Genomic DNA, 23,211 nt, shown 5'->3' on the forward strand with positions numbered 1-23,211 from the left:
TAATGAAATTCTCCAAAATCTACACTTCCGACATGGGCTGCCATACATCCAGATTTTCCTGTACATTTCAGCGATTTCCGCCTGGACTCTGTTTGCAAGGGCCGAATGCTAGCTATGTCCAGGAAATTTCGGACGTATGCCACAAACCCTAGTTTGTGTTTTGTCACTTTCTGCTGTTTCAAGAGGTTGGGTCGGCTTTTATTGATACTGATTTTAAACTGACTTGCATGACGTTGAGCAGAACAACAGTGGCTTGTGGTTACTTTCTACTCAAGGAAAAAGCACAACTTGTGTTTCCAAAACCCTCACAAAGGTGGGGGACATACAGAATGCCTTTTAGGATGGAACGGTAGGAATTTAGATCCTGTGTGCCTTGAGTGTCATTCTAGCTATGCTTGGGAGTTGGGGTTTTTTGAAAATCACAATCTCAGAAGCTTAGCTGGTGTCTGTACGGCAAAACAGGAAAAGTACCATAAGGGCCAAGAAGATGCCCGTGTGGTTAATGAGCAGTCAAAGAAGCCATTAGAGGCAAGAAAGCTTCTTTCAAAATATTGAAGCCTTATCCAAATGGTAGAAAGTAGTGCTTTTTTTCCAGGGGAACACAGGGATACGCATACCCCTAAACATTTTGTGAATCTTTGTACTTTTGTCCATTTACTGTATTTATTTCCCCCGCTTTGAACTATAAAATGGTGATTTCCTTGAGTCAAAATGAGAGTACCCTAAACATTTTTTTTTTTTGAAAAAAAGCACTGGTAAAATGTATTGCTAAAGATAAAATCACCAAGCCTATAGAAGAACAAGCTTTGCTGAAGCAGAATCAGCATGGCTTCTGAAAGGGCAAGTGCCAACAACCATATAGATAGAGGTGATCTAGTTACTGTTGCGCACTTGGACTTTCAAAAAGCTTTTGACAGTGTACCTCACCAAATATTCCTGAGTAAGCTTAGCAGTCATGAAATAAGAGTGGTCCTCTTGTGGATCAGGAACTGGTTATGTAGAGGAAGCAAAGAGTAGAAATAAATGGGCAATTCTATGAATGGAGGGGTCTAGAGAATGAAGTCTGCAAGGAACAATATTTGGTATCTGTGCTTTTTAACTTGTTCATAAGCATTCTAGAGTTAGGTGAGCAGTGAGATGGCCAACATGGTTGTTGATTCTAAATAGTTCAGGGTGGTTAAAACAAAACAAAAACCCCTTACATAAAAATATGATTCATAATGTAATCTGCATAATGTCCACCATTATTAAGGTGCAACAAGATTATTTGTTGTCCTTATTGTGAATTAATTATTGCAGAGGGGGGGTTTGCTTCACAAGCAAGCTCTAACTTACATAGTGCTTTCCCAGTAGCCCCCCCCTTTTTTGCAATATTTCAGTTATAACCCAATTTGCTGTTTAGCTTCTATTTTAAAAAATAGAAGCTAAAATCCAGTCCTTCCCCAGAATTTTCAAAGTTGGTTCTGACAGAAGTTTTAATTATGCTTTCTTTGTAGAGAAGCTATTCAATTTTCCCTTACCATTCCGTCTGTCATAGCATATTTGCTATAAACATGTTTGTTTTAGGTATACATCTAATTGTGCACCTAAAAATGTGATTTGTCAATATGGCAGATAATTGAAAATGGTTGTGTCATGCAGACCCACTGATCAGGGAAATGGAACAAACGGCAATTTCCTGTTGAATGTACCCTGGGGGTTGTATACAGCTGAAGTTTACTCATAGCAGACACATTGAAATTAATGGACATAAGTTGTTCATGGTCAGTAATATCAGTGGACCTACTCTGAGTACAACCATTGGTAGCAAAGCCAAGTTTGTTGCTGCATAGTATGTGAAACAGTCCTAAGAGGATGGAAAGCTTTGGAAAGCCGACATTACCATGTGCTCCAAATACATTACAATTTGGGAAATGTATTTTAGGCTAACCTCCAAGTTCAACAAAATGGCTTAAACAGAACTGCTTTTTCAGCAAAATCCAGGGTGTGCTGGTGCAGAAGTCTCCTGACCTTAGAAAGACGCTATCAGCTTGCATTAACAACCACCTAGTGCTAGGTTTTGCTTTTTTCTTTGAAGCATTCATTTAGACAGAAATGCCTTCTTTCGCTGTTTAAGCATTGCTGGGTACTTAGCTAAAATATCTTCTTTTTTGTCACTAGCAGCACCCAATAACCTAAGCCTTGTGCCTAGTACATGAGAGAAAGTGAGAGGAATGAGTAACAAACCTTCAGTGGGGACTGTAGAAAGCCTGACCTAAACTGTTCACGTTGAGCCAACAAACCAGACTTCTGAGGAAAAGACACTAGGCTTTCCGTTTGTAGTTCAGGCACCAAAAGGGAGGGATGAACGTCTGTATATTTAAAAACAGGAACTTACTTGTGCAGTGAACCTTCAGTTTTGGCAGTGGACAGTACCAATTATCCCTTATTAACCACATGAGATCTTCGACCTCACTCTGCATATTTACACAAATAGCATCAAAAGTCCGATGCTATTGGCTATGCAAAGTGTTGTTTGTGCTGTGACCGTCATTAACTCCACTACACTAGCAGCTTTCTTGTCGGACACATCAGGTATCTCCATCTCTCACACATCTTCCATGTGGTTTTCTTTGCAGTGACAGAGATGCTGGTCAACGTGCTGAACATTTGCTCAGATGATGAACTCGGAACAGAGGAAGATGGCTTTGATGGTAAGCGCCTTGTGTCTTCTGCTCAAGTGGTGTGTTCCAATTAACGTTTGTGCCTGAAAACCGTCTTTATTAATCTCAAGGCAAGTCATAGGGTGGGCTATGGGAGGAACTCTCTGGACTACAGTTAAGTTCTTCCAAGCTGCCCAAGACAGTGTTCCTGCTAGACAACGGTATGTTTGCTTTTATGCATGGTTTGTTGGAAAAGAATGAAAAATATATCCTTCTCTTCTTTTGCTCCTCTTCAAATCAAAAAGGCACACAATTCCAAAAAATATCTTCTCTATGCCCAGAAGCCTGTGCAGAATGGGCCCAGTCATTTATATGAACAGAATGTGAAAGTTGGTTTTCCCTTTGCCTGATAATAGAAGGATATTTGTCTTGTTAGTTATTACAAAGTTCTTACGTTAGAGGCCAGCCATAGGGTGGCAGTTGAACTTGAAGTTAAGGTCCTCCCTGCTTCAGAAACAACAGGTCCATGATGAGACCATTGTTCTTCCATGTCCAAAACAAATAGATCATTAGGAATTCCACACACCCCAGCAAAATACAATTTTAGACAATCCAAAAATCTTGGCTTGGCTCCTTAGCCAACCATCATCTCTGATCACTGTGAATGCCCTCTGTGATAAACATGAGTGTCTCCTAAAGCTTATCACAACTTGCTCCTCCCTGAGTCCTCTGTCATGTACAGAGAGTCTGGGGAATAGGGTGGTTTTTCGCATTTGTGCTACATTATGAAGAAGGCAAGGAATTAGCAGGAGCATCTAACGAACAGTGTGAAGAGCTCCAGCTGTTTCTTGCCTTATTTTAAAGTTGCTGAGAGCTCTGGAAAGGGGATCCACATGGTGCTGGACATCTCCTGGCAAACTGGTGTGAAAAAACTTGTGTTTAGAGATTTAACTCTACTCCCAGTAAACTGAGAGTTTGATCATGGTTTTTCCAAGGAAGACAAGATAGACACCATGGAGTGTGTGTATTTAACATGCATAGCTGCTAGATTTTGTTTTGGCATGGCATTCCCAACCTTGAGAGTTACAACCTTCAGCATATTGCACTAACTGGAGCTTCGGGATTGTTTTATGGGCTAGCGCTTTATAAGTCTTTCAAGATGACTCAGTAGTTATGGAAGACTGTATTGTTCTAATGACTGATTCCCCTCTCCCACCAAACTCCATTGTTTGAACAGATAGATCAGTTCAGCTGTTTGAGAGAATGGTGGCTTTGCCAACATAAAGAGGCCAGTTTGGGGTCTTCTGTGTCTTCAATCACTATGTCTCTTATTAATGAAATCTTCAAACTTGATCAAAGTAAATAAACTTGGGGCAGTTCCTAGTGTTTCTGCCTACATATTCATTTTATTTCTGAGGCAAGAGGGAACCTACAACACACTGAGGTAAAATAAAATACAGAGAGGAAGTATAGATAAGAATGGGTGGCCATTGGGTTCTTGTACGTTTTGGAATGCTGATTGTTAATTTAATAGTATTGATATAGAAGCTCAGTCCTATTCCCACTGTCTGTTTACTGTGGTGGGCAACAACATTCATCTAAGGCAGAGATAGAGAAATGGTGGTCCTCCCAGATGTTTTTGGACTCCAACTCCCATCAGCCCCAGTCAGCATGGCCAGTGGCCAGGGATGGTAGGCATTGTAGTTCAGTGACATCTGAAGGGTCATGGGTACCCCATCAGTGATATAGAGCCAAGGCCATAGGGTTCTTCATCCTAAAGAGGTCCAACAAACATAAAACCAGTCTTAGAACTGATTTCAAAGTTTGAGATGAAAACCTGCTAGGTAGCCTTTATCTTATGCATACCACATGTATATATTATGATGGGGGATAATGCATTTTATTTCAAAAGTGCCTTGGTATCAGCTAATAATTTTACATCATTGTGCAGGCAGAGTATTGCTTTCTATTATTTCTATGGCCTTATAGTGTACCAAATGCTTTATAAACCATATCATGTAAAATTCTACCTTATTGTGAATAAGTTAATACCCGTACTTTAATGGAATAATTTTCATATAATGTCTTTTGCTTTCCCTAATTGCTGTACTTAGACTATATTTTCATCTCAGATGCATGAGACAGATTTTGTTCCTGCCTTGAAGACTTGTTAAAAGTTTTCTAAAACTTTTTTGTTAGGACTCGTTCTTATTTTTAGCAGTGGCTTAAGCTGAAGTCATAAATACATATGGTGTAGAGTAGCTTCTTTCTCTTTAGTGACAATGCTGAAAAACTACTGTCACAGAATCTAAGGATTCAATTTGAAGTATACATATTAGGGACTTAGCCTTCAATCCTAAATTCCACTTACCTCAGGATAATCCCCACTAAATTTAGCAGAATTTATTTATGAGGGACAGGGTTAGGATTGCTCTGTTGCTCCCTGTGAACTATGATTCTCCTTTAAAACAAAGTGGTCAGTTTCTAAACATGCCAACTTCAAACGATAAGTTATGAAGATGACTTGCTGAACAATTTGATTGGTTGAATATCCCCTTGTTTGTTTTAAACCACAGTCCCTAGTTTATATGAAACTGAGATACTTTAAAAGTAGAACTGAAGTTGGCTGTGTATAAGGAGGAGGGGAGAGTGTGTGATCCCAATACTTTGGTGAGATTTTGCACAAGAAATAATGTTGGAAGAATGGTAATATTTATAGGCAAATGTTCCATCAAAATTCTCAGCAACTGGTATTCAGAGACATACTTCCTCTGTCAGTGGAGGCAAAGCATAATCATCATGGCTAGCAGCCACTCCTATTGTCCATGAGTCTGTTGAATCAGTTCTAAATCGTGCAGGTCTCACACAACCACAGCAGGCTCCCTGCTCTGTCCTCATGGCATGAGCCTTTGGACACCCAAATAGGGTGAGGCAAGCAGCACATTCAAGAGCTTGGGTGCCTCCAAAATGGGACACTGGAAACTTTTGCAAAAATAATGTTTGTCACATCAAGCTGGCCTAACTTTATCCAGAGGACTGGGTACAAGGCTTGCTAGTTTCACCATCTGCCGGTGTGGAGGCAAGGACTGAATATAATTGGGAATGAGGGAACATTCCTTCTAACAATGGTTGCATACACGTTAACTCTAAACCATTCCTACTTTCCCCCTGCCTTCTGTGAGGCTAGGAGGACTTCTCAAGTTTAGTTTCATTCTCAAAATGCCAACTTTTATAACCAAAACTGTAAGGGGAGGGGACAGTCCCTGAATACTTCAAGCGTGCCTCTTCTTTCAAAGAGATACAAATTTCTTAAACAATCCAAATTGGTTTTTTCATCAACAGTCTTGCTTGGCTTCTAGTCATGCCTGTTGATAAAAATCTGCATTGTCCCCATTCCAATATCTGCTAAAAAGCATATTTGCCACAACCAAACTAATTACTAAAATGTAAGAGCCCACCTTATACATGTTGTGATAATATTCCTTATTCTTTGCCCCCTGACTGCTGATTCAGCTCAGTGACATTTTTCTTCTTCATTGCCTTCCTTACCCCCAACCCTCATCGCTTTTTAACCTGATTGCCTGGGGCATCCCACATGATAACCATCTATGATCACATCACACCAGATGCATGCTGTTGTCAACAAAATCACATGTGCTGCCACAGCCAGGTTAAATAGCAGCGAGGGCAAATGGTCCGAGAAGAGATGAAAACGGTATAGAGAAGCAATGGCAGTAAGTGGTGGAAAAGGACAACAGATAGCTGGGGAAAGAAGCACTTTTCATTTAAAAAAATGAGAATAATGTGAAACTAGGTTTTGGATTAGATCTAATATCACAACCCATCAAAGTACTAAAGCAGAGACTGCATTAGATAGATAGATAGATAGATAGATAAGATTAGATAGAATTTTCTTGATGGAACTGTCATAAACAAATAGCTTGTTGTAGCTACCATTTATTTTAGAAGAATCTCTGCTGATTCTAATTAATATGTGTAGATGAGGGACTGGTGTCTAGCAGCAGTAAAAATAGGCTTTCTGAGACAGTATGCCCTGTGATTATTTGTTCTGACCTATTGATTTGCCTCCTTTAAGGGAAGGGAAAAAACTTAAATTCTTATATAAATGCAATGTATCTAAATTTATTTTGGTTTAATCTTGTATTTGTCATCAAATATTCTTAAGGAGGGAAAACAAAGCAATATGCTGGTTGGGTTTTTTTAAAAAAAACACACACACACACAACTTTGCCTATTGCCTAGCAACCTGAACTAGTCTCTACAACTAGCTCACACTTTATGTGTTATTTTCCTAATTAATGGCATTCCTGGCTTACTGAATTTGACTTAGATGATTAAAAACCTTAGGAGGCACTAATTAAAATTATGCACTTACGATAGACGGCTTGACAGCGAACGACTTGATTTGTCCTTTGCACTGGCATCAACAGGACAAACACTTCTTCTTAATTAAACCTGGTCTAATTTTTTCTTGCTTAGTATAATTTCAGTGAAATACAACTGTAGCACTTGGCACGTATTTAGTGGACAGGACATGCTAGGGATTTAGAGCTGGTGCATAGCACATTGGTTAGAAAGTGAGCAGTGAGTTTTCCATCTTGAGGAGTTTGTTGATTGCATTGTGAGCGAAAGATAGTAGGTTATCAAAATCCCCTGTGGATTGTTGCATGTGTGATAATTAGAGTCCAAAGTGCTATTTTACTGGGGGAAGTCCATCCCACATCTCAACAAGGCATTCATTATGTCTTGGGCCCATGCAGTCAATCCCCCTCTCCTAGTGCATGCACGTGCTCTACCCTGCATTTTATTTTTACAGCAACCCTGTGAGGTAGGTTAGGCTGAGAGATAGTGACATGCCCGAGGGCATCCAGTCAGCTTTGTGGCTCAGTGGAGTTTCAAATGAACCTCCCCAGTGCTAATCCCCCACTTTGACCACTGCTCCATGCTGGTTGTCTTTTACATGGCAGAAATGCCATGATGAGTACAAATCCATACATATACATGCTCCTCTCCTCTTCCCCTGGTTAACATGTAAAGGTTGATCCCCTTTAAAAAGAAGTTGCATGCCCCAAGCACCGTGGCCAATAATAGGCCAGCCTTGTGGTTGTCTTGCTGCATTTTAGTTTATTGCACAAGTTACTAACAAGGCTTTGAGCTGCAGAGTGCTTTTCTTCTCATCACTGTTTTTTCCATTCCTTCTTGATGTTCCCTGCCTAATTTTGTTTCTTTTCTATTTTTCAGAATTACTTAAGCATTGCTTTCCCATTGATGTTGTCGTGTTTTATACTTTCCTCCTCTGCCTCCCCTCCCCCTTTTTTTTTAAAAAAAAAATCTGCAATCTTCACTGATCTGTTTCTTTTCCCCCCTTTGGAATATCATAAGAAGATCCTATTTATGCGCAGAAGAAAGGTATTATTAAATGGGCAAGAAAGGCTTACATTTAATTTGCTCTTGTGTGACTTTTCCCAAGTGCTAACTTTCAGGAATTTCCTTCTTCATATCAGCCACTGTGATCCCTCCCATTTAGCACCAATGCTTGATTCTGCCACAGTCTTGGCTCTGGACTGAACACTAGTGCCCACTTACCTTAAATGCTTGAAAGTGAGCACATTCTCTAGCTAGAGTCAGGAAAATCACTGCATTTACTTTGGTAAGGATTAAGCTACATGTGATCGTCCATGACAGATCTATGCCTTTGAAGGCATGTTTGCCCCATTCACATTTAAATCAGGATAGGCAATTGAAAGGGCCATATGGCCTGGAGGTATCTAGCCCTTCCCCACCAACTGCTATAGTTTGAGCAGACCCTCCACCCTGCATGGAGGGACATATTAGGAATGAAGGGGTGTGGTGGAATCAGCACCTCCTGCCTGAGCACAGCTTTAAATTGCACTGTACATTTCATTCATGAATGGGACAAAGCTGCAGTTTGGGCCTTCAACTTGCTGTGAACCTTCTAAAGTGTTGCCAGTGTGTCATATTTCTTTTCTAAGCATTTGGTAGCATCAGAATGCCTGAGGGACCAGGTCCAGCTCTTTCTTATGAACTGAGCCCATTGCCTCAGGCATCTTCCTTGTCGGTTTGCACTGTTCCATGTTGCATAGGAAGATGGTGTTGAAACTAAATGAGTGCAACGGCTTTTAATGCTGAATGAATGTCGTGGAGACTATATAGAATTGGAATTTGCTCATAAAATTTTGTTAACTATTTCTAAATGGTAATTCCAACATTAGTCAATCTCTGAGCTGACCCATTGAAATTAATAGGCATTAACTTAGGTACATTTCAATACAAGCAGCAGACATTTGTTTTGGAAACTTAAAAGATATGATAATACCTATGGAGGGAAGAAGCTTGCTTGAGCTGACAAAATTATGTAAATCTAAGGGCTATATAACATTCTTTACTTATACTGATTTAATTTTCTGCAACATTTCTTGTCTCCTTTTTCCTACAAGTATTTATGTTCTTTTCTTGTTTTTCCCTTTCCCCCACTATATACCTTTCAGAGACAGTCTCTTGTCTTTATCATTTTCTTGCCTTGTGGTACCACTCAATGTGTTCCACTTTTCCTATATAGTATTTCCCCATATTCTAGTTTTATGGTTAAACAATTACAGAGTTTGCTCCCTTGAATCTGTGTTTCACCTGCCAATTAAAAATTAACATGTGCTAATAAATCCTGTTCCCCAAACCTGTCCTTTGTACCTCTGACAAATGATATTTTCTGATTATTTACCTACTTTGAAATTATTATTGTTATTTCATAGAATCATTTATGTGTTTATTATTCAACACTTAAATCATTAGTTTCTATGTTATACCTAAGGGCCCAAATTATCACCCTGCAGATCATTAAAAGAAAACAAGACTATAAAATCTGATTGTTAAGTTGAACAGGAACTCAAAATAGATTGAATTCTATTGGATCATTGTTTGATTAATATCTGATACACGTGATATCGCTGTCAGGCCTCTCTTAACCATTTTTAATTACTAGCCACTTTTAATTGCTAAAGTCAGTGCACTCTTATTTAAAACACACACATCATCTCCCCTCCTCACTGCTGCACCCTAGATATTGCATCATTTTGCATTTTCTGGTACAACAGTGAGAGAAAAGCCTCATTTCCCTTTCTGACCAAGATTCTGAAACCCTCCAAAATAACCCCACCACTTAAAATAACATGTATAGGAATTTTAAATACTTCAAATGTAAAAAATTTTATGTTTGCTGCTTCTCAGATATGCCAACAATATTTTTTTTTTGTATTTGTTTCAAAGTTGAGACATGAAAACTTCTAGAAACCAATTGCAGGATTATTTTGTGATGCACTTGTTTCCTCTCCCATTCTGTTGTAAACTTTATGGCATAAGATGCAGTGAAACCTTTCATTATGTGCTTGAAATCAAAATCTGCAGGCACAGGACAGTTAGGAGTTAGATTTGATAACTATCTCAGTCCCCCTAGTACGCAGGGTTGGCCTTAGTATTAGGCAAAGTGAGGCAGCAACCTCAGGCGGCAGATGTTGAGAGCGGCTGCAGACTGTTCCTGATGTCCCTCTTGAGCTCTGGGCCCCAGTACAAGCAGAGCTTGCTTCTTGCTGGCCTTAATGTCTACCCTGAGGCCCTTAAACTAGCCTGTTTTCCTCAGGTGTGGTGGAGAACACTGTCCTACCACCTGTGTAAGATTCAGCTGCCAGTCAGGAGGGGTGTTCTGTACCTGGAATGGGGAGTCAACAAAACGTCCTGAATCAGCCCCAGTGGTATGCAGTCGCAGGCACTCCCTGTCAAATTGCAGTGGATGGTGAAGGCTTGAGTGTATTTATTTCTGCAGTGAGGATTGCTGGTTCCTAAGTCTGAGCTGGTGCTCAGTATTCCTCACTCAGAACATTAGAAATAAGAATTCACTATTGCAAGTTTGCACTTTGAAAATATTTTAACTGCTGGGTCAAGATAAAGGCAGTTTGGAGATGAGTTAAGCCCCAAGGATAAAAAATTTACTCCTAGACTTCCACAGGCTCCCTGCAGTGGTTTGTAGTGGTTTTGTTGTTGGTTTTTGTATACACAGGAAGGTATTGGGGGGCGGGGGCAGAAACCGAACTTCCAATAGAGGCAAAATGCTAAGGTGTTTTGTACCCTAGCTTTGACATTTCGGTAGGAATAGAATGGGCCCAATTAGGCACTTGATAGTTTCTCTTTCCCATTTGTTTCAATAGGGATAAGTTGGGATTGCTTAGTAAGTTAAATTTTCATTTTTAGAAAAGAAGGAAGGAAGGAAGGAAGGAAGGAAGGAAGGAAGGAAGGAAGGAAGGAGACAACTAACCCTATAATTGTTGGGATATTTGGAGTATAAAGGAGTTTTGGTTTGCTGAAAGGGTTTTTCCAATATTGCGGACAACTGCTGTGGTCCCGAACAACCACATTGGCATGGGAGGCTTAAATGGTCTAATTCTGTGGTGTTGAGATATCTTTCTCAACTGAGAAGCCAGGCTGCCAAAGCATTAGAAAAAATACTCAAAATTTATCATTACTAACTACTAAACATTATAATTCTTCATGTTTATTATTATTTTTCCCCCTGATAGGTGCCACAGCCGCAGCTCGGAAAGAAGTTATAAGGAACAAGATCCGGGCAATAGGCAAAATGGCTCGAGTATTCTCTGTGCTGAGGTATGACTTCTTTGCTACTGTTTATTATAAGGATGACAAGGTGGTTTAAAATGCTGCTTCTCTGTTGAGGCACTCGCCATTTGAAAGCTTTGTTTTTAATTCCCTCAAACTGGTTCTGTTTCATCCAGAATGTAGCCTGGATCATCATCACCATCATCACTTTTAATTTGTATACCGTCTTTCTATCTTACAATACCCAAGGCAGTTTACAAGCTGAAGAAACAATCTAATGCAATACAAAAATGTGATCATAAAACATAACTTTAAAATACGCAACCTACATCAAATAAAGTAACATTCAACATCCAGAGAAAACTGCTAGATGGACCAGTGATCTGAATTGGTATAAGGCAAATTTCAATGTTCCTATGTCTCTAAATTTGGCCTTCCTCCCTACTGCTTTGCAGCCAGCCATTCAGGAGCAACCAGGATTTCCAAGCTCATGCCAAACCACCAAACATCTAATGCTGTCATAAATCACAAAGAAGATGGAATCATTGGGTTCCAAGCCACAGCACACAACGGAAATTCCAAATGGTTATAATCCTCATCAGAATATAGCCATGTGAGCTCATGCAAAGTATGCATACCTGGCAAATTCATTAAAATGCAAATACATCAGGTTGTTGATATCTCGACAAAATAAGCCTGCATGGCTATCAAAGATGTGCCAACAAGGTGTTAAATAAGAATAAATTGGAAGTTTAATCTTAATAGCAGGCCTCTGCCAAGGAAGTCTGCATTAAAAAGCAGTCAGGAATATGTGTTTCTCATGACTTTGCTACTCCTTATCCCAGTATAGTCATACCTTGGTTGTTGAACGGAATCCATTCCGGAAGTCCATTCGACATTTGAAAACCAAGGCGCGGCTTCTGATTGGCTGCAGGAACTTCCTGCACGCAATCAGAAGCCACATCGGACATTCAGCTTCCAAAGAACGTTCACAAACCGGAACAGTCACTTCTGAGTTTGCGGCGTTCAGGAGCCAAAACATTCAAGTCACAAGGTGTTTGGGATCCAATGTATGGCTGTATTAGAAATAGGAGGTAGGGGACCAGTTGCTTTATTTATTATATATGTATCCTGCCTTTTAGGCCTAAATTTGCATCCAAAGTGGCTTACAGCAGTACAAAAAAATCCAATACATAGCAACATAAGTGGCATCCAACTAAATAATTGCACACAGTGGACAACTTCCACTTGTACAACTTTTTGCCCTCTGTGCTTGCTGCGCCATCCTCACATCTGCTCCAGGGGGTTAGGGAACAGCCATAACAGATTTAGTGGGCACATGGAGGGGAAGGCAGTCCTATTCCACAAGTTGTTCTGCTCATACAAGGATTTAAGAAGATAAGATCCAGGTGGAACAGGCCAGTGTCCCACCTAGTCCAGCATCCTCTTCTCACAGTGGCCAACCGGATGCCTGTAGGAAACCAGCAATCAAAACAGGAGCACGAGAGCACTCTCCCCTCCTGTGGTTTCCAGCAACTGGTATTCAGAGGCATTGCTGTTTGCAGCTGTGGAAGCAGAGCCTGGACATCGTTGCTAGTAGCCACCAGAAGCCCTCTTCTCCATGAAGTTGTCTCATCCTCTTTTAAAATCATCTAGGTTGGTGGCCATCACTGTCTCCTGTGAGAGTCGGTTCCATACTTTAACTTTGCGCTGTTGTGAAAAAGTACTTCCTTTATTTCTGTCCTGAGTTACTTAGTGCTGCTTTGGATACAATTCATGTATTATAAAAATGTAACAAGGGTATGGTCTGTGGCCACATGAGCTTTAGATTTGCTAAAAGAAAGCGGTTCTGGGTCTGGTCAGTGCCTGGATGGGTGACTGCCTGGGAACCACATGCACTCCACCTTAGGTTCCATGACAAAATAAAAGTGGGATATAAATGAATAAAGATGTTACCAGAGGGAAGGGAAGGGTGTCCCTCAGCTGGAGCTGGATCTAGAAACAATGAGGAAGTGCTTAGCTCTTCCCTTCTCTTCTTTCTGACCACCTAAGTTGCTGGCTGCAATTGACATTGCTTCATCCTATTTCTACCAGGGAAGAGAGTGAGAGCGTGCTGACACTGAAAGGGTTGACCCCAACCGGAATGCTGCCCAGTGGGGTGCTCTCTGGAGGAAAACAAACTCTGCAAAGCGGTAAGCATGTTTGTGAATGTGTGCTATGGTGTACATAAATTCAGCTGCTAAAGCACAGAATTCCTTTCCGCTATATAAATGCAGTCTCTTCAAGAAGAGAGAGAGAGAGACCACAGAGTGACTAGAAGCTGGCTCACAAAATTTGGCTGAAAAACCAAACTAAATAAATGCACGCAACTCCTGTTTGCAATACCTGGCAATATTTAAAGGGAGGGGGTGACTCTGGATATATAGGGGAGAGTTACACATATGAAGGGCAAAATCATCTCTGCTATTTTTCTGGGATAGTGCTGCCTCATGTGTAGGTAAAGACTCAGCTAAATGACTGGGGTTTGTGTGTGTGTGTGTGTGTGTGTGTGTGTGTGTGTGTGTGTGTATACACACACACACACACACGCATACACAGCCAAGCTGCTCCCTGACCCCACTCATTTAGGATGGGTTAAACCACATTTAGTGGAGATCCATGCATAAGCCTTTGGCATTGGCATGAGGAACTTAATTGAGGCTTGCACCAGCTTACTGTGATAGCTTAAAAACATATCTATCTTGGTTCTGGCAGCTTAACTTTACAAAAGCCGGGGCATATCCACTGCATGTGAATAGGTTTTCCTTCTTGCATAGTTCTCAAACCACTTCCCTTAGAAGTATTAGAAGTAGTCCCCATCCACAACATATTCAGGCAAAAGCTGGGATCCCGTGAAAGTAGGTGGTACCAGTGACATTTGTATTTCCCAGTTTGCCCCCACCTATTATTATTATTATTATTATTATTATTATTATTAATGGAGGGAGGGCCTGGCATGGACAGAAATGTAATGCCCCATGTTTGCCAGTGCATCCACCATTTTAACTTATCATCAATGCAACTCCCAAAGAGTCTTTCACAGGAACTACATTATGGGGTGATTTAAATGGCAGAAATGAGAACAAGTCAGCTGCAGGGCAGGTCCTGTGCTGAATTCATGCATCTGGACCCACCAGTGCAGCAACCGCTTTCGTTTCCTCATAATGCAGTGAGCCCAGTGCTTTATTCAGGTTTCCTCTGCTGCCGTTGGGCCTCCCACCTTAGCCTGCAGTCAGGTAGGCCAGGCACCATTGCAGGGAGGGGCCTGCTGCTGGTACATCATTCATTATACTGTATCACAAGCAGAATACTGGAGCAAGCCAGGGAGCATAATGCCAAGCAGGCAATGCCAGGCAGTAGCTAAAGCTCCAAGTAAGTGACCTGAGCTTCCCCTCCCAAGACATGTCTGCCTCCCCACCTGCTCCAGAGACCCAGGCAACCTGAATCCAAATACAGTGGATCAGGCTTGGAGTGAAACTCATCTGCCCTGTCTAACTTCTTAGTTGACAGCTTCTAAAGGCCATGGATAAAGAGGGTGGGAAGAAGGTTCTCTGCTTGAGAATCCCATCTTTCAAAGCTTGCGAAGGCTTTCTTTCCCATCCATTGTGCTTGCAAGCATGCAAGTCTGCTTTTCAGTGTATGGAAGCAACTTCCTGAGCATGACCTCTCTCCCTTTACAAAAATGGCAGACACTGCGTATGTGGAAAAACTGCAAATTATTGGCCAACATGCCAATCCTCCCTTAGGCCAGCTGATAACTACCAAATTACATTCTTCATTTTCTCTTCTTCATGGAGAACTGCAGTATTGGAATTCTGTAACTGGAATTCAGTTTCTGAGGGCCAGTGAATAACTAATGGCTTGTGAATAACTAATGCCACATACGGCAGACTCACAATTTACTTGAATAAAGGGAAGAACATTTTAATGGTGGTCTTGCTGTATATGCAAGCACGTAGGCACTTTCTCTCACTTACTGTTTCAAGTCATATTTTGTATGAGTTATGCAGCCGCGCTATAGCTAGTAGAATTTTCCTCTTGAAGTAAGGAGCCACAGTCAAATATTTTAATGTATTAACTGTTTTCTGTTTTTACTATTATGTAACATGCACCCATGAGTGTCCAACCATAATTATGATGTAGCTTTTAACTGTGACACATGGAGATTCGCCTTTTCAATAACTCAGTCTCAGCCTCTAACTTTCCCATTTCTTTCCTGGAGTTTCTTTCCTGTATTTTTCCCCCCTTTCTGTCTCTTTTTCTCTTTATCTAGAAGATTCAGGTATTCTGTGGTAAACTCTCTTTTTGGTGGCTTGTGTGTTACACATATGGTAACGTTCTGCTTTGTAAATGCTGCAATATGATGACCGAAGTGTGTTTGTCACACTAATGGAATTACTGAGGCACATAAGGGACTTGCTTCATATTATTAGTCCCTTGACATTCATAGAATTTTATCACCCACCAAAAACCCAAAAACCCCACTGTTGTCTTGATACAATTGCTTCTGTCAGATTGTCCAAAAGCCTGGCTATTGGGAAATTTCCTCATACTGCAGTATTATAGCTTAGTGAAACATTACTATACACAACCCATTAGTTAACACCTTGCACCATTCACCAAATATACTGAAATCTACATAGTTTCTGTTAAGCACATTTTGCCGACTGTCCTATGTATTAACAGAAAATATGAGCAATATATTGTGTGAAATGTGTACATTCTTAGTGACCATTCTTTTAGTGTATTGTGCTGATTTGGATCCTTTTTCCCATCTTAAGTTTTATTGTCTCTTTCCTCTTTCTTATTTATTATGCATATTTATTTTGGTTATTGAGTTACCTTATTTGCTGCACCCGAGGGCTATAGATTCCATGGGGGAACTTGTCCTTGATGCAAGATGACACTTGATGAGATTCCACTGATCTCAGTCCATATTAATCTTTGCAACTACAAAAAATGCAACATTCTAAACCAGACCCAGGCCAGTATGTTTCTCTATGGGCAGATAGGATTCCTTGCTGCCATACTTAATACCAATGGGGATTTAGGTGCATCTGGCTGTCAAAAAGACATTTAAGCTATAATGTAACAATGCATTTCTAATATTAACTTCTTTGTTCATTTCTGTTTGCAAATGCTTCTTAAGCCCTATTTAAAAGGCCATGGTGGTTTGAAATCTATGCTATACTACCAGCAACTTTGAAATGGTCAGTCGTTCTGCCAGTGGTTCAGATCTAAATAAAATTAAAACATATTTTTAATAAAAAAAATTACAGTATAGATCACTTGAAAAGATGGTGTTCTGTGCCACTCTAAACAAGGAAACCCACAAATAAAATATTGAACACTGAAAGCTCTTTTCAGTATTTCTTTAGTGTATGTTTTTTTAAAAAAAAAAAATGCATCCAGGAGAAAAGGAAAGTATTTCCCCAAATTATCAGAAACCATCTTTTCCCTTAGTCCTTCTGCTGACCAAAGAGTGCTTCAGTATTTTGCTGATCTGCATTGCCGGTACTTTCGTCTGCTGGCTTAATGCCACGATATGTCTTACTGGACACTCTGCAATCTAAACTGCCCCATTCAGTGTTGCAGCCACCCTTTTATACCGTCAACTTTGTATATTTTATGAACAATACGGTATAGCATTTCAATTTAATCCATGTGGCTATTTTATTTTATTAGATATTTAAGAACAAATGAGTATCTTTCACTTCTCTCCCCCCAAAACATAAAAAAAAGAAATCTATTGCCTGCAAATTACGATACCTGTGTCTGTTTTGTGTGTAGCATTCTATGTTGTCTTCTGTGTCAAAATCCAGCACTTACAGTAACCTTCAAGTGTACTAGCTCCTTTGCTATTCACTGACTTGTTCTTAGAGTTAAATCCTCTGCTCATTTTTCTCATTCGTTTTGCTACCCCTTTCTTCTCTTCAGCTACTGTTGAGGCTATTGAGGCTGATGAAGGTAAATTGGCCAGACCCCTTTCTGTTGTTGTTACAACAGAGAAGGGCTCTGCTGGGTGTATTCATTTTTGCTGTAGCTTGTATAGAGTGTGTGGGTGTTGAGCTAACAATTGTGGCTCAGTATTAACCTAAGTTTACTTGCTTTAAAGGGGAAAGTGTTCCTTTTGTTGTTGGTGTTGTTTCTTAAAGTTGCAGCGATGTTCTGATCTGTGTCCATTAAGCTTAAAGTGCTGAATCAGTATTGCACAAGGATAAGAAAGCTTGCAACTCAAAGGGGGCATGGCAGCACTTTAGTAAAAGCCATTTGACAAACAAACACGTTTCCCTTAAGGGGATCAATCAGTTCCCCATGTCACCTTAAGATATATCTGAAAATTAAGAGAATGCTAAAGTTGAATGGGGTTCTCCCTTTGCTGAGGTCTCTAGTGAAAGTGATTTTTGAACGAGTCTTCACTGTAATTTAGCATATTTTAAAATGTCCCTTTAGGGGGAAAATATTAAAACAATGGGAGATGTTAGGAGGTTTTTTTCCCTGCAAGTTTTGGGAATTTTCTCTAATGTAGCTATTAAAACCAACACCATTTCAAATGACTACCAGCACAAATGAATTACTGTCGAAGATATTGAATGCAAAACTTCAAGCTGCCTTTCTCAGGGATCCGTTTGTTTCAGCTCTTAAAACAATTTTGCTAATTGTACAGTTAATAGATCTCCAAATGCATACTGAAATATTTCTATACATGATGATTAAATTAGCAATTCAAATTGTTTTGCAAGAAGACTCTCAAAAGTTCCCCTTTAAAACAAAACCAAAAAATTACTCAGTTGTATTTTGTTCTTGCCCCCCTAAAACATGAGTTTTTTTCCAAAAAAAAGAAGAAAAAAATCATTAGTCATTAGTTCTGTTGGCATGGAGTAAGACTGCCATTTTGGCCCTATCTGTTTTTTGATCTTTTTGTTACAGGAGTGAACAAAATTCTTAGCAATAAGTAAGAGAAAATACAACTGCTTTCTAAATAGCAGTGAGTGAGCTGCTATTTATGTTGGAATTCTCTATTCCTGTTGGCAAATTCTACTCTGCAATGTGCATTCTTGTTGACAGTTTGGCTGTTTTTTTTCCTGTGATTTCTGTGACTGTGTTGTGTTTTTAGTATTACTTCTCAATGTAAACTGCTAATAATCATTGTCTGACCAGCAACTGCAGCAGAGCACATTCTTCAGCACAAAGGTGTATAAATATGTCTGCTTGACACCAAGATGTGCAGCCCATTTTGGGAAGATGCGTTGTTCAAGTTAAACTTCTTATTGATCATTACATTGCACTGTAACCAAAGATTGATTGATTGATCTGAAAAGCTATCGCCTTTGGGAAATCTAATAACGATTCTGTTTACATAAACAAGTGTTTACTAGGGGCCTGTGCAGGCCTTTGACGGAGTCTAGGTGTTCATACATCCAATCACAGCTGAACATCCTGCAAAATTAAACTGCCGTACACTTCACATTGCCATTCATTATACACCTACGTCAAAGGACTGGATCAAAATTGACAGCACTGTGGTGAATTTTTAAGAGGGCCGGGGTTGAATGTTCTGCTATGAGTCTTTGTTCAAGTTATCTCTAGTATGAAACCTATATGAAATTTGTGGGGAATAGGTGGGAACATGTGGGTTGCAAGCGGTGAAGGGAAGTCTCCAGACAACCAAGGGTGGTAGATTCCACAGCAAACTATGTTGTCTGAAGTGGTCCAACATGCAAAGATTAAGCATTTTGGAGTGGATCCAAAGATACCCTTCCACATGCAGGAGGCATCTTCAACTCACGGAAGGGCCATTTTACACTAGGGTCTCTTCCTTGAGAAAAGTGTGCAAGCGTTCTTCTCTACAAGTGTTCCACTATTATTCTACTTGCACAAGCTCTTGTTCCAGCTGAAGAATAAGGCCCTATCTGTTCTAGCATTATGTGGAAACCTTGCACACATTTTATGGAACCGCTCACAGCTCTTTGGATCCAATCCACTGACTTAAATTGTTGATTTTTTTCCCCCAGAAGCCATGATAGCCTCAAAGCCATCTTTATGTTCCACCCCTTCAGATGGCCCAGTATGCAGTGGTTTCCACCTAGCAAAAAAAGAAATCACCACATGGGGGGGAAGGGGAATTGGTCCTCTGTATCTGTCTGCAGTCCATATTTCCACAGCAGTGGTTGGCAAAATGTCAGCATGAGAGGATTTGTCCTTGCCACAAAATTCAACACAAGTGGTTTAATAGTACCAGGGACTTTGCCTTCAAGGAGAAATGTGAGGGGCGGGGGGATGTCATCTCAAAATTCAGAAAGGATTATGCTTTCTCCCTAATGGAGAACAAAATTGATTATACCTCTTGACAGATAAACCAAAGAGCAAATTCACTTTCCAACTCCCTCCTTTTTGCTCACGCCCTCCCAGTATTCTCTCCCCATGTTGCTGGTACTAACTGACCATCTTGGCTATCTTGCATGTTAAGAAACCCAGCAGAAAGAAACATAACCAACATTCTTGAAATATATATATTTGTTCAATTTATATATATATATTTACTAAAATAAGAGGTGGGGAACACACCAAGGGTTAACAGCAACCAATAAGTTAAGCCTGTTTCTTGGATTGCTGCCCAGAGCCCTTCCCCTTTTTTGTTTTGAACACTCTAAAGTAAGCCCCTGAAATGATGGAATTGCATCAGGCCCCTTGAATTTTTTTCCCCCTTTCATTGAGTATGTGAAATACCTAGTGAGATCAATGTGGAACTCCTAATGTCATTGCTGAAGGGCAAGTTCATTGACTTTTAAATTCACTTACTGGCTCCTATGTTCCTACACTTTCAAAGTTAAGAAGGACAGATACGCCAAAAAGAATGATATTCAGCATCCATGTCACACTCAATTACTGCAGTTTAACCAGATTATCCTGTAGTGCTCTAGGGCTGACAGAGAAGGTTATTGTTCCTGAGTAGTGTATGATCATTTCTTCTGTAGTGAAGACACTGAGGACCTTCTGTCTAATGCATTATAAGGGTATCCTCGTATGGTGAATTTCATAAACACTAAATCCAGCTTCCTATATAATGGGAACAATCTGTTTACCAGGATTAAGGGAGTGGACCATTGGATAGCTTGCCACTGCTCTCCATCCCCCTTCCAAATAATAACATCAACCATGATGTTGACTGGGGTGAAGATTAACCAGAGTCCTAGTTTTTAGGCAGGAATCTTAACCAAGGTTTGAAGCTGGTTAGCAAAGCTTGTTAAAAGGAGAACCTAAGTCCTCATTTAGCATCATACAACCTCTGCAATGAGGTTGGCACGCCTGGAAATATGGCTATTGAAAGGCCACAAACTAGAGTTCTAGGGCAACCTATAGTTTTGAATGTTTCATCATTTCTGTGAAGCCTCTTGACAGCTGCTCTGCTGTTAAATTCATCCTGCATTGCCTATTCCAAAGTAAACAACAAATCTCCCTTGGAAATCAACAAGAATTCTATCTCGAATGAGACTATGAGGACATCGAAACCATTTATCACTCAAGACCAGTTCAGACATTTTCTTTTAATACCCTAAAGTCATTGCAAGATTATTTTGCATTCCCAGTTTCAAGCCAGTGCTTTTGTTCGTACAGACACATGTGGGAGCTGCCGTTTGCAACAGCAAACCAGCTTCCTTTTGTAATTTAGTTGCCACCACAAGGAGGCATACATTCACTACATGCAGTTGACAGGGCAGAAAATACTGTGATGGCTTCACTGCACCAATATGTGTGAAACTGGACCCTACACTTTTAAGGCAGGAGATTTTAGTTTGTTATTTTTCTGTGAGCACTACTTGTTCCTGAAAAAAAGTTCATTCCACACCGAACCACCAAATAAAATGTCAGAATTGAATTTTGTTGGGAGCATCTTAAACTTTCAAGATACATTGGCTATCTACTTTCTAGCTGTTTCCAAATCCATCCAGAAGCTTTAATCGCATTGTCATTTTATTTTCTTCACCGTGAAGGAATTTCTCAACTCAGTTGACTGTTCAGTAAGCTGATAAAATGCCAACACTTTGTCGCCATTGACTTTCCTTTCCTCTCTGTTTGTTTTGTTTTTGTTTGTTTGTTTCTGTTTCTGTTTTTATTTTTGTTTTTCCTCCCCCCCCAATTCTCTGTGTAGCTATCAAAGGATTCTCGCCGCAGCATAAGATCACGAGCTTTGAAGAAGCCAAAGGCTTGGACCGGATTAACGAACGGATGCCCCCTCGCAGAGATGCCATGCCATCCGATGCCAACCTTAACTCCATCAACAAGGCAATCTCCTCAGAGACTAATGGCACTGACAGTAATGGCAGTAATAGCAGCAATATTCAGTGACCGTTTCCAACTTGTGATTTTTTTGTTTTTGAGCTGCAGGGCATGATGGGATTGCTGCATATCAGCAGTGGGATGTTCTTGCCTCTGATGATAGCTTACTTGCTCTGGGGGCCAGGTGTTGGATTCAGTTTACAATATCATCTAAGAAGAGATAGTAGACTTTATTTTGGTGGGTGGGGGGTGGAGGTTCAACGCCTCCTTGGATATGCCTTTAAAATGCTTGTAGAAAACTAAATGAAAGCTAATGCTGGTATATATTGCAAAGTTAGGGGAATGAACATGTTTTCCTACTGCATTGGAAACTTCTCGATATGTTAACTGAAAGGCCTTTTATTATGTTACTGGACATGACAATTTTGTCTGATTTCTTACTAACTATTGTACGTTTACAGTTGCAGCACTAAACATGGACAACATCAAAAACATTTTTAACAAAGTGATGTACAAACTAAATAAGGAGACTATTTATTGATAATGTTTTGCTACTCTTGTCAGACGATGGCTATCTTAAAAAAAATAAATTAGGCAATCTTAAAAAAAAAAGTTGCAAATTTGTTAAAAATGCCAAAAAGGACAGTTTAATTTTGTACAGATTATGCTTACCTCAGGTTTCTTTAGTGTGCTTGAATGCCCTTCTTTAAATATAACATTTACCTTAACTAATTTGGCAGTGAGAAATCTTTTCTTTTAAGTTTTTAAGGAAAATAAAACTGGAATAATGATACTCCTTTTTTCTTTTCTTTTTGCTGTTTATATTTAGGAATCCTTTCTTTATTCTTTTTCTTTTTGGTAAATCAAGTCTTGGTTGTGGCTTGCTGAATTTAAATATTTATGAGTGGTGCATTTTTAAGTATAGTGAACAAGACACCATATTAAGTGCAGTGAAAGCATCTATATTCTGTAAAAATCTGCCTATGCATGTTTTTTAAGAAAAAAAAATTGGCTGTATAGGCCTGTATGGGACTGTAATGCGCTTAGTGGTCTGACTTATACTGGAAATGTATGTACTGGCGTACTTTATATTCTCTAAAAAGAAAATGCTAATGCCTTTGAAATTTTGTAATCAAAAAAAAAAAGCTTTGAAAAATCTAAGGGGGAGAGTATTCTTAAAAGTTTTTAATATAAGCTTGTCAGTGCACATATCGATGGTTAGCATGTTTAGCAAACCTTGTGAAATTTAAACTAAGTTTGTAGTTACATGTGAAACTAAATGCATGATAACTGTTAATGTCATGATGGTTTAGTCATTTTGTTACGTTCTGTCATGTGCCACAAACCGTGTAATTTTTTCACTTTTTTCCCTTTGTATATCAGTTACGGGTTACAACTGGTTCATTCTTAAAGGAAGATGAAAAACCAACAAAAGCAGTCCACTGATATTTTTTAACAATTGTATAAGTGCCCAAGTAATTCACTACAGCCTACAGCCTTGCCTTTGTAATTTGACTTATGAAATGTTGGCAATCAAAGCATGCACTTGTAACAATGAAAAAAAAAGCATTTTATATTACTACTCAATAAAAATGTGCATGAA

The 23,211-nt window shown here is 39.7% G+C and overlaps 1 protein-coding gene across 4 annotated transcripts in view; it reads left to right on the forward strand.

Moving 5' to 3' along the window:
• Nucleotides 1-23,211, forward strand: part of PPP3CA (protein phosphatase 3 catalytic subunit alpha) — a 182,757-nt gene extending 159,546 nt beyond the window's left edge. The window contains exons 10-15 of one of the 4 annotated variants that reach the window (XM_081020323.1): nucleotides 2,619-2,693; nucleotides 8,046-8,072; nucleotides 11,252-11,336; nucleotides 13,383-13,480; nucleotides 17,265-17,294; nucleotides 21,481-23,211. In XM_081020323.1, the coding sequence (XP_080876449.1) occupies nucleotides 2,619-2,693; nucleotides 8,046-8,072; nucleotides 11,252-11,336; nucleotides 13,383-13,480; nucleotides 17,265-17,294; nucleotides 21,481-21,677 (512 nt within the window). In that variant the 3' untranslated portion in view covers nucleotides 21,678-23,211. The remainder of the gene's footprint in view (nucleotides 1-2,618; nucleotides 2,694-8,045; nucleotides 8,073-11,251; nucleotides 11,337-13,382; nucleotides 13,481-17,264; nucleotides 17,295-21,480) is intronic. The other 3 variants (XM_081020325.1, XM_081020324.1, XM_081020326.1) reach the window with 3 other exon arrangements.

The sequence above is a fragment of the Podarcis pityusensis genome (assembly GCF_964106645.2).
Source record: "Podarcis pityusensis genome assembly, chromosome: 9".
Taxonomy (NCBI): Eukaryota; Metazoa; Chordata; class Lepidosauria; order Squamata; family Lacertidae; genus Podarcis; species Podarcis pityusensis.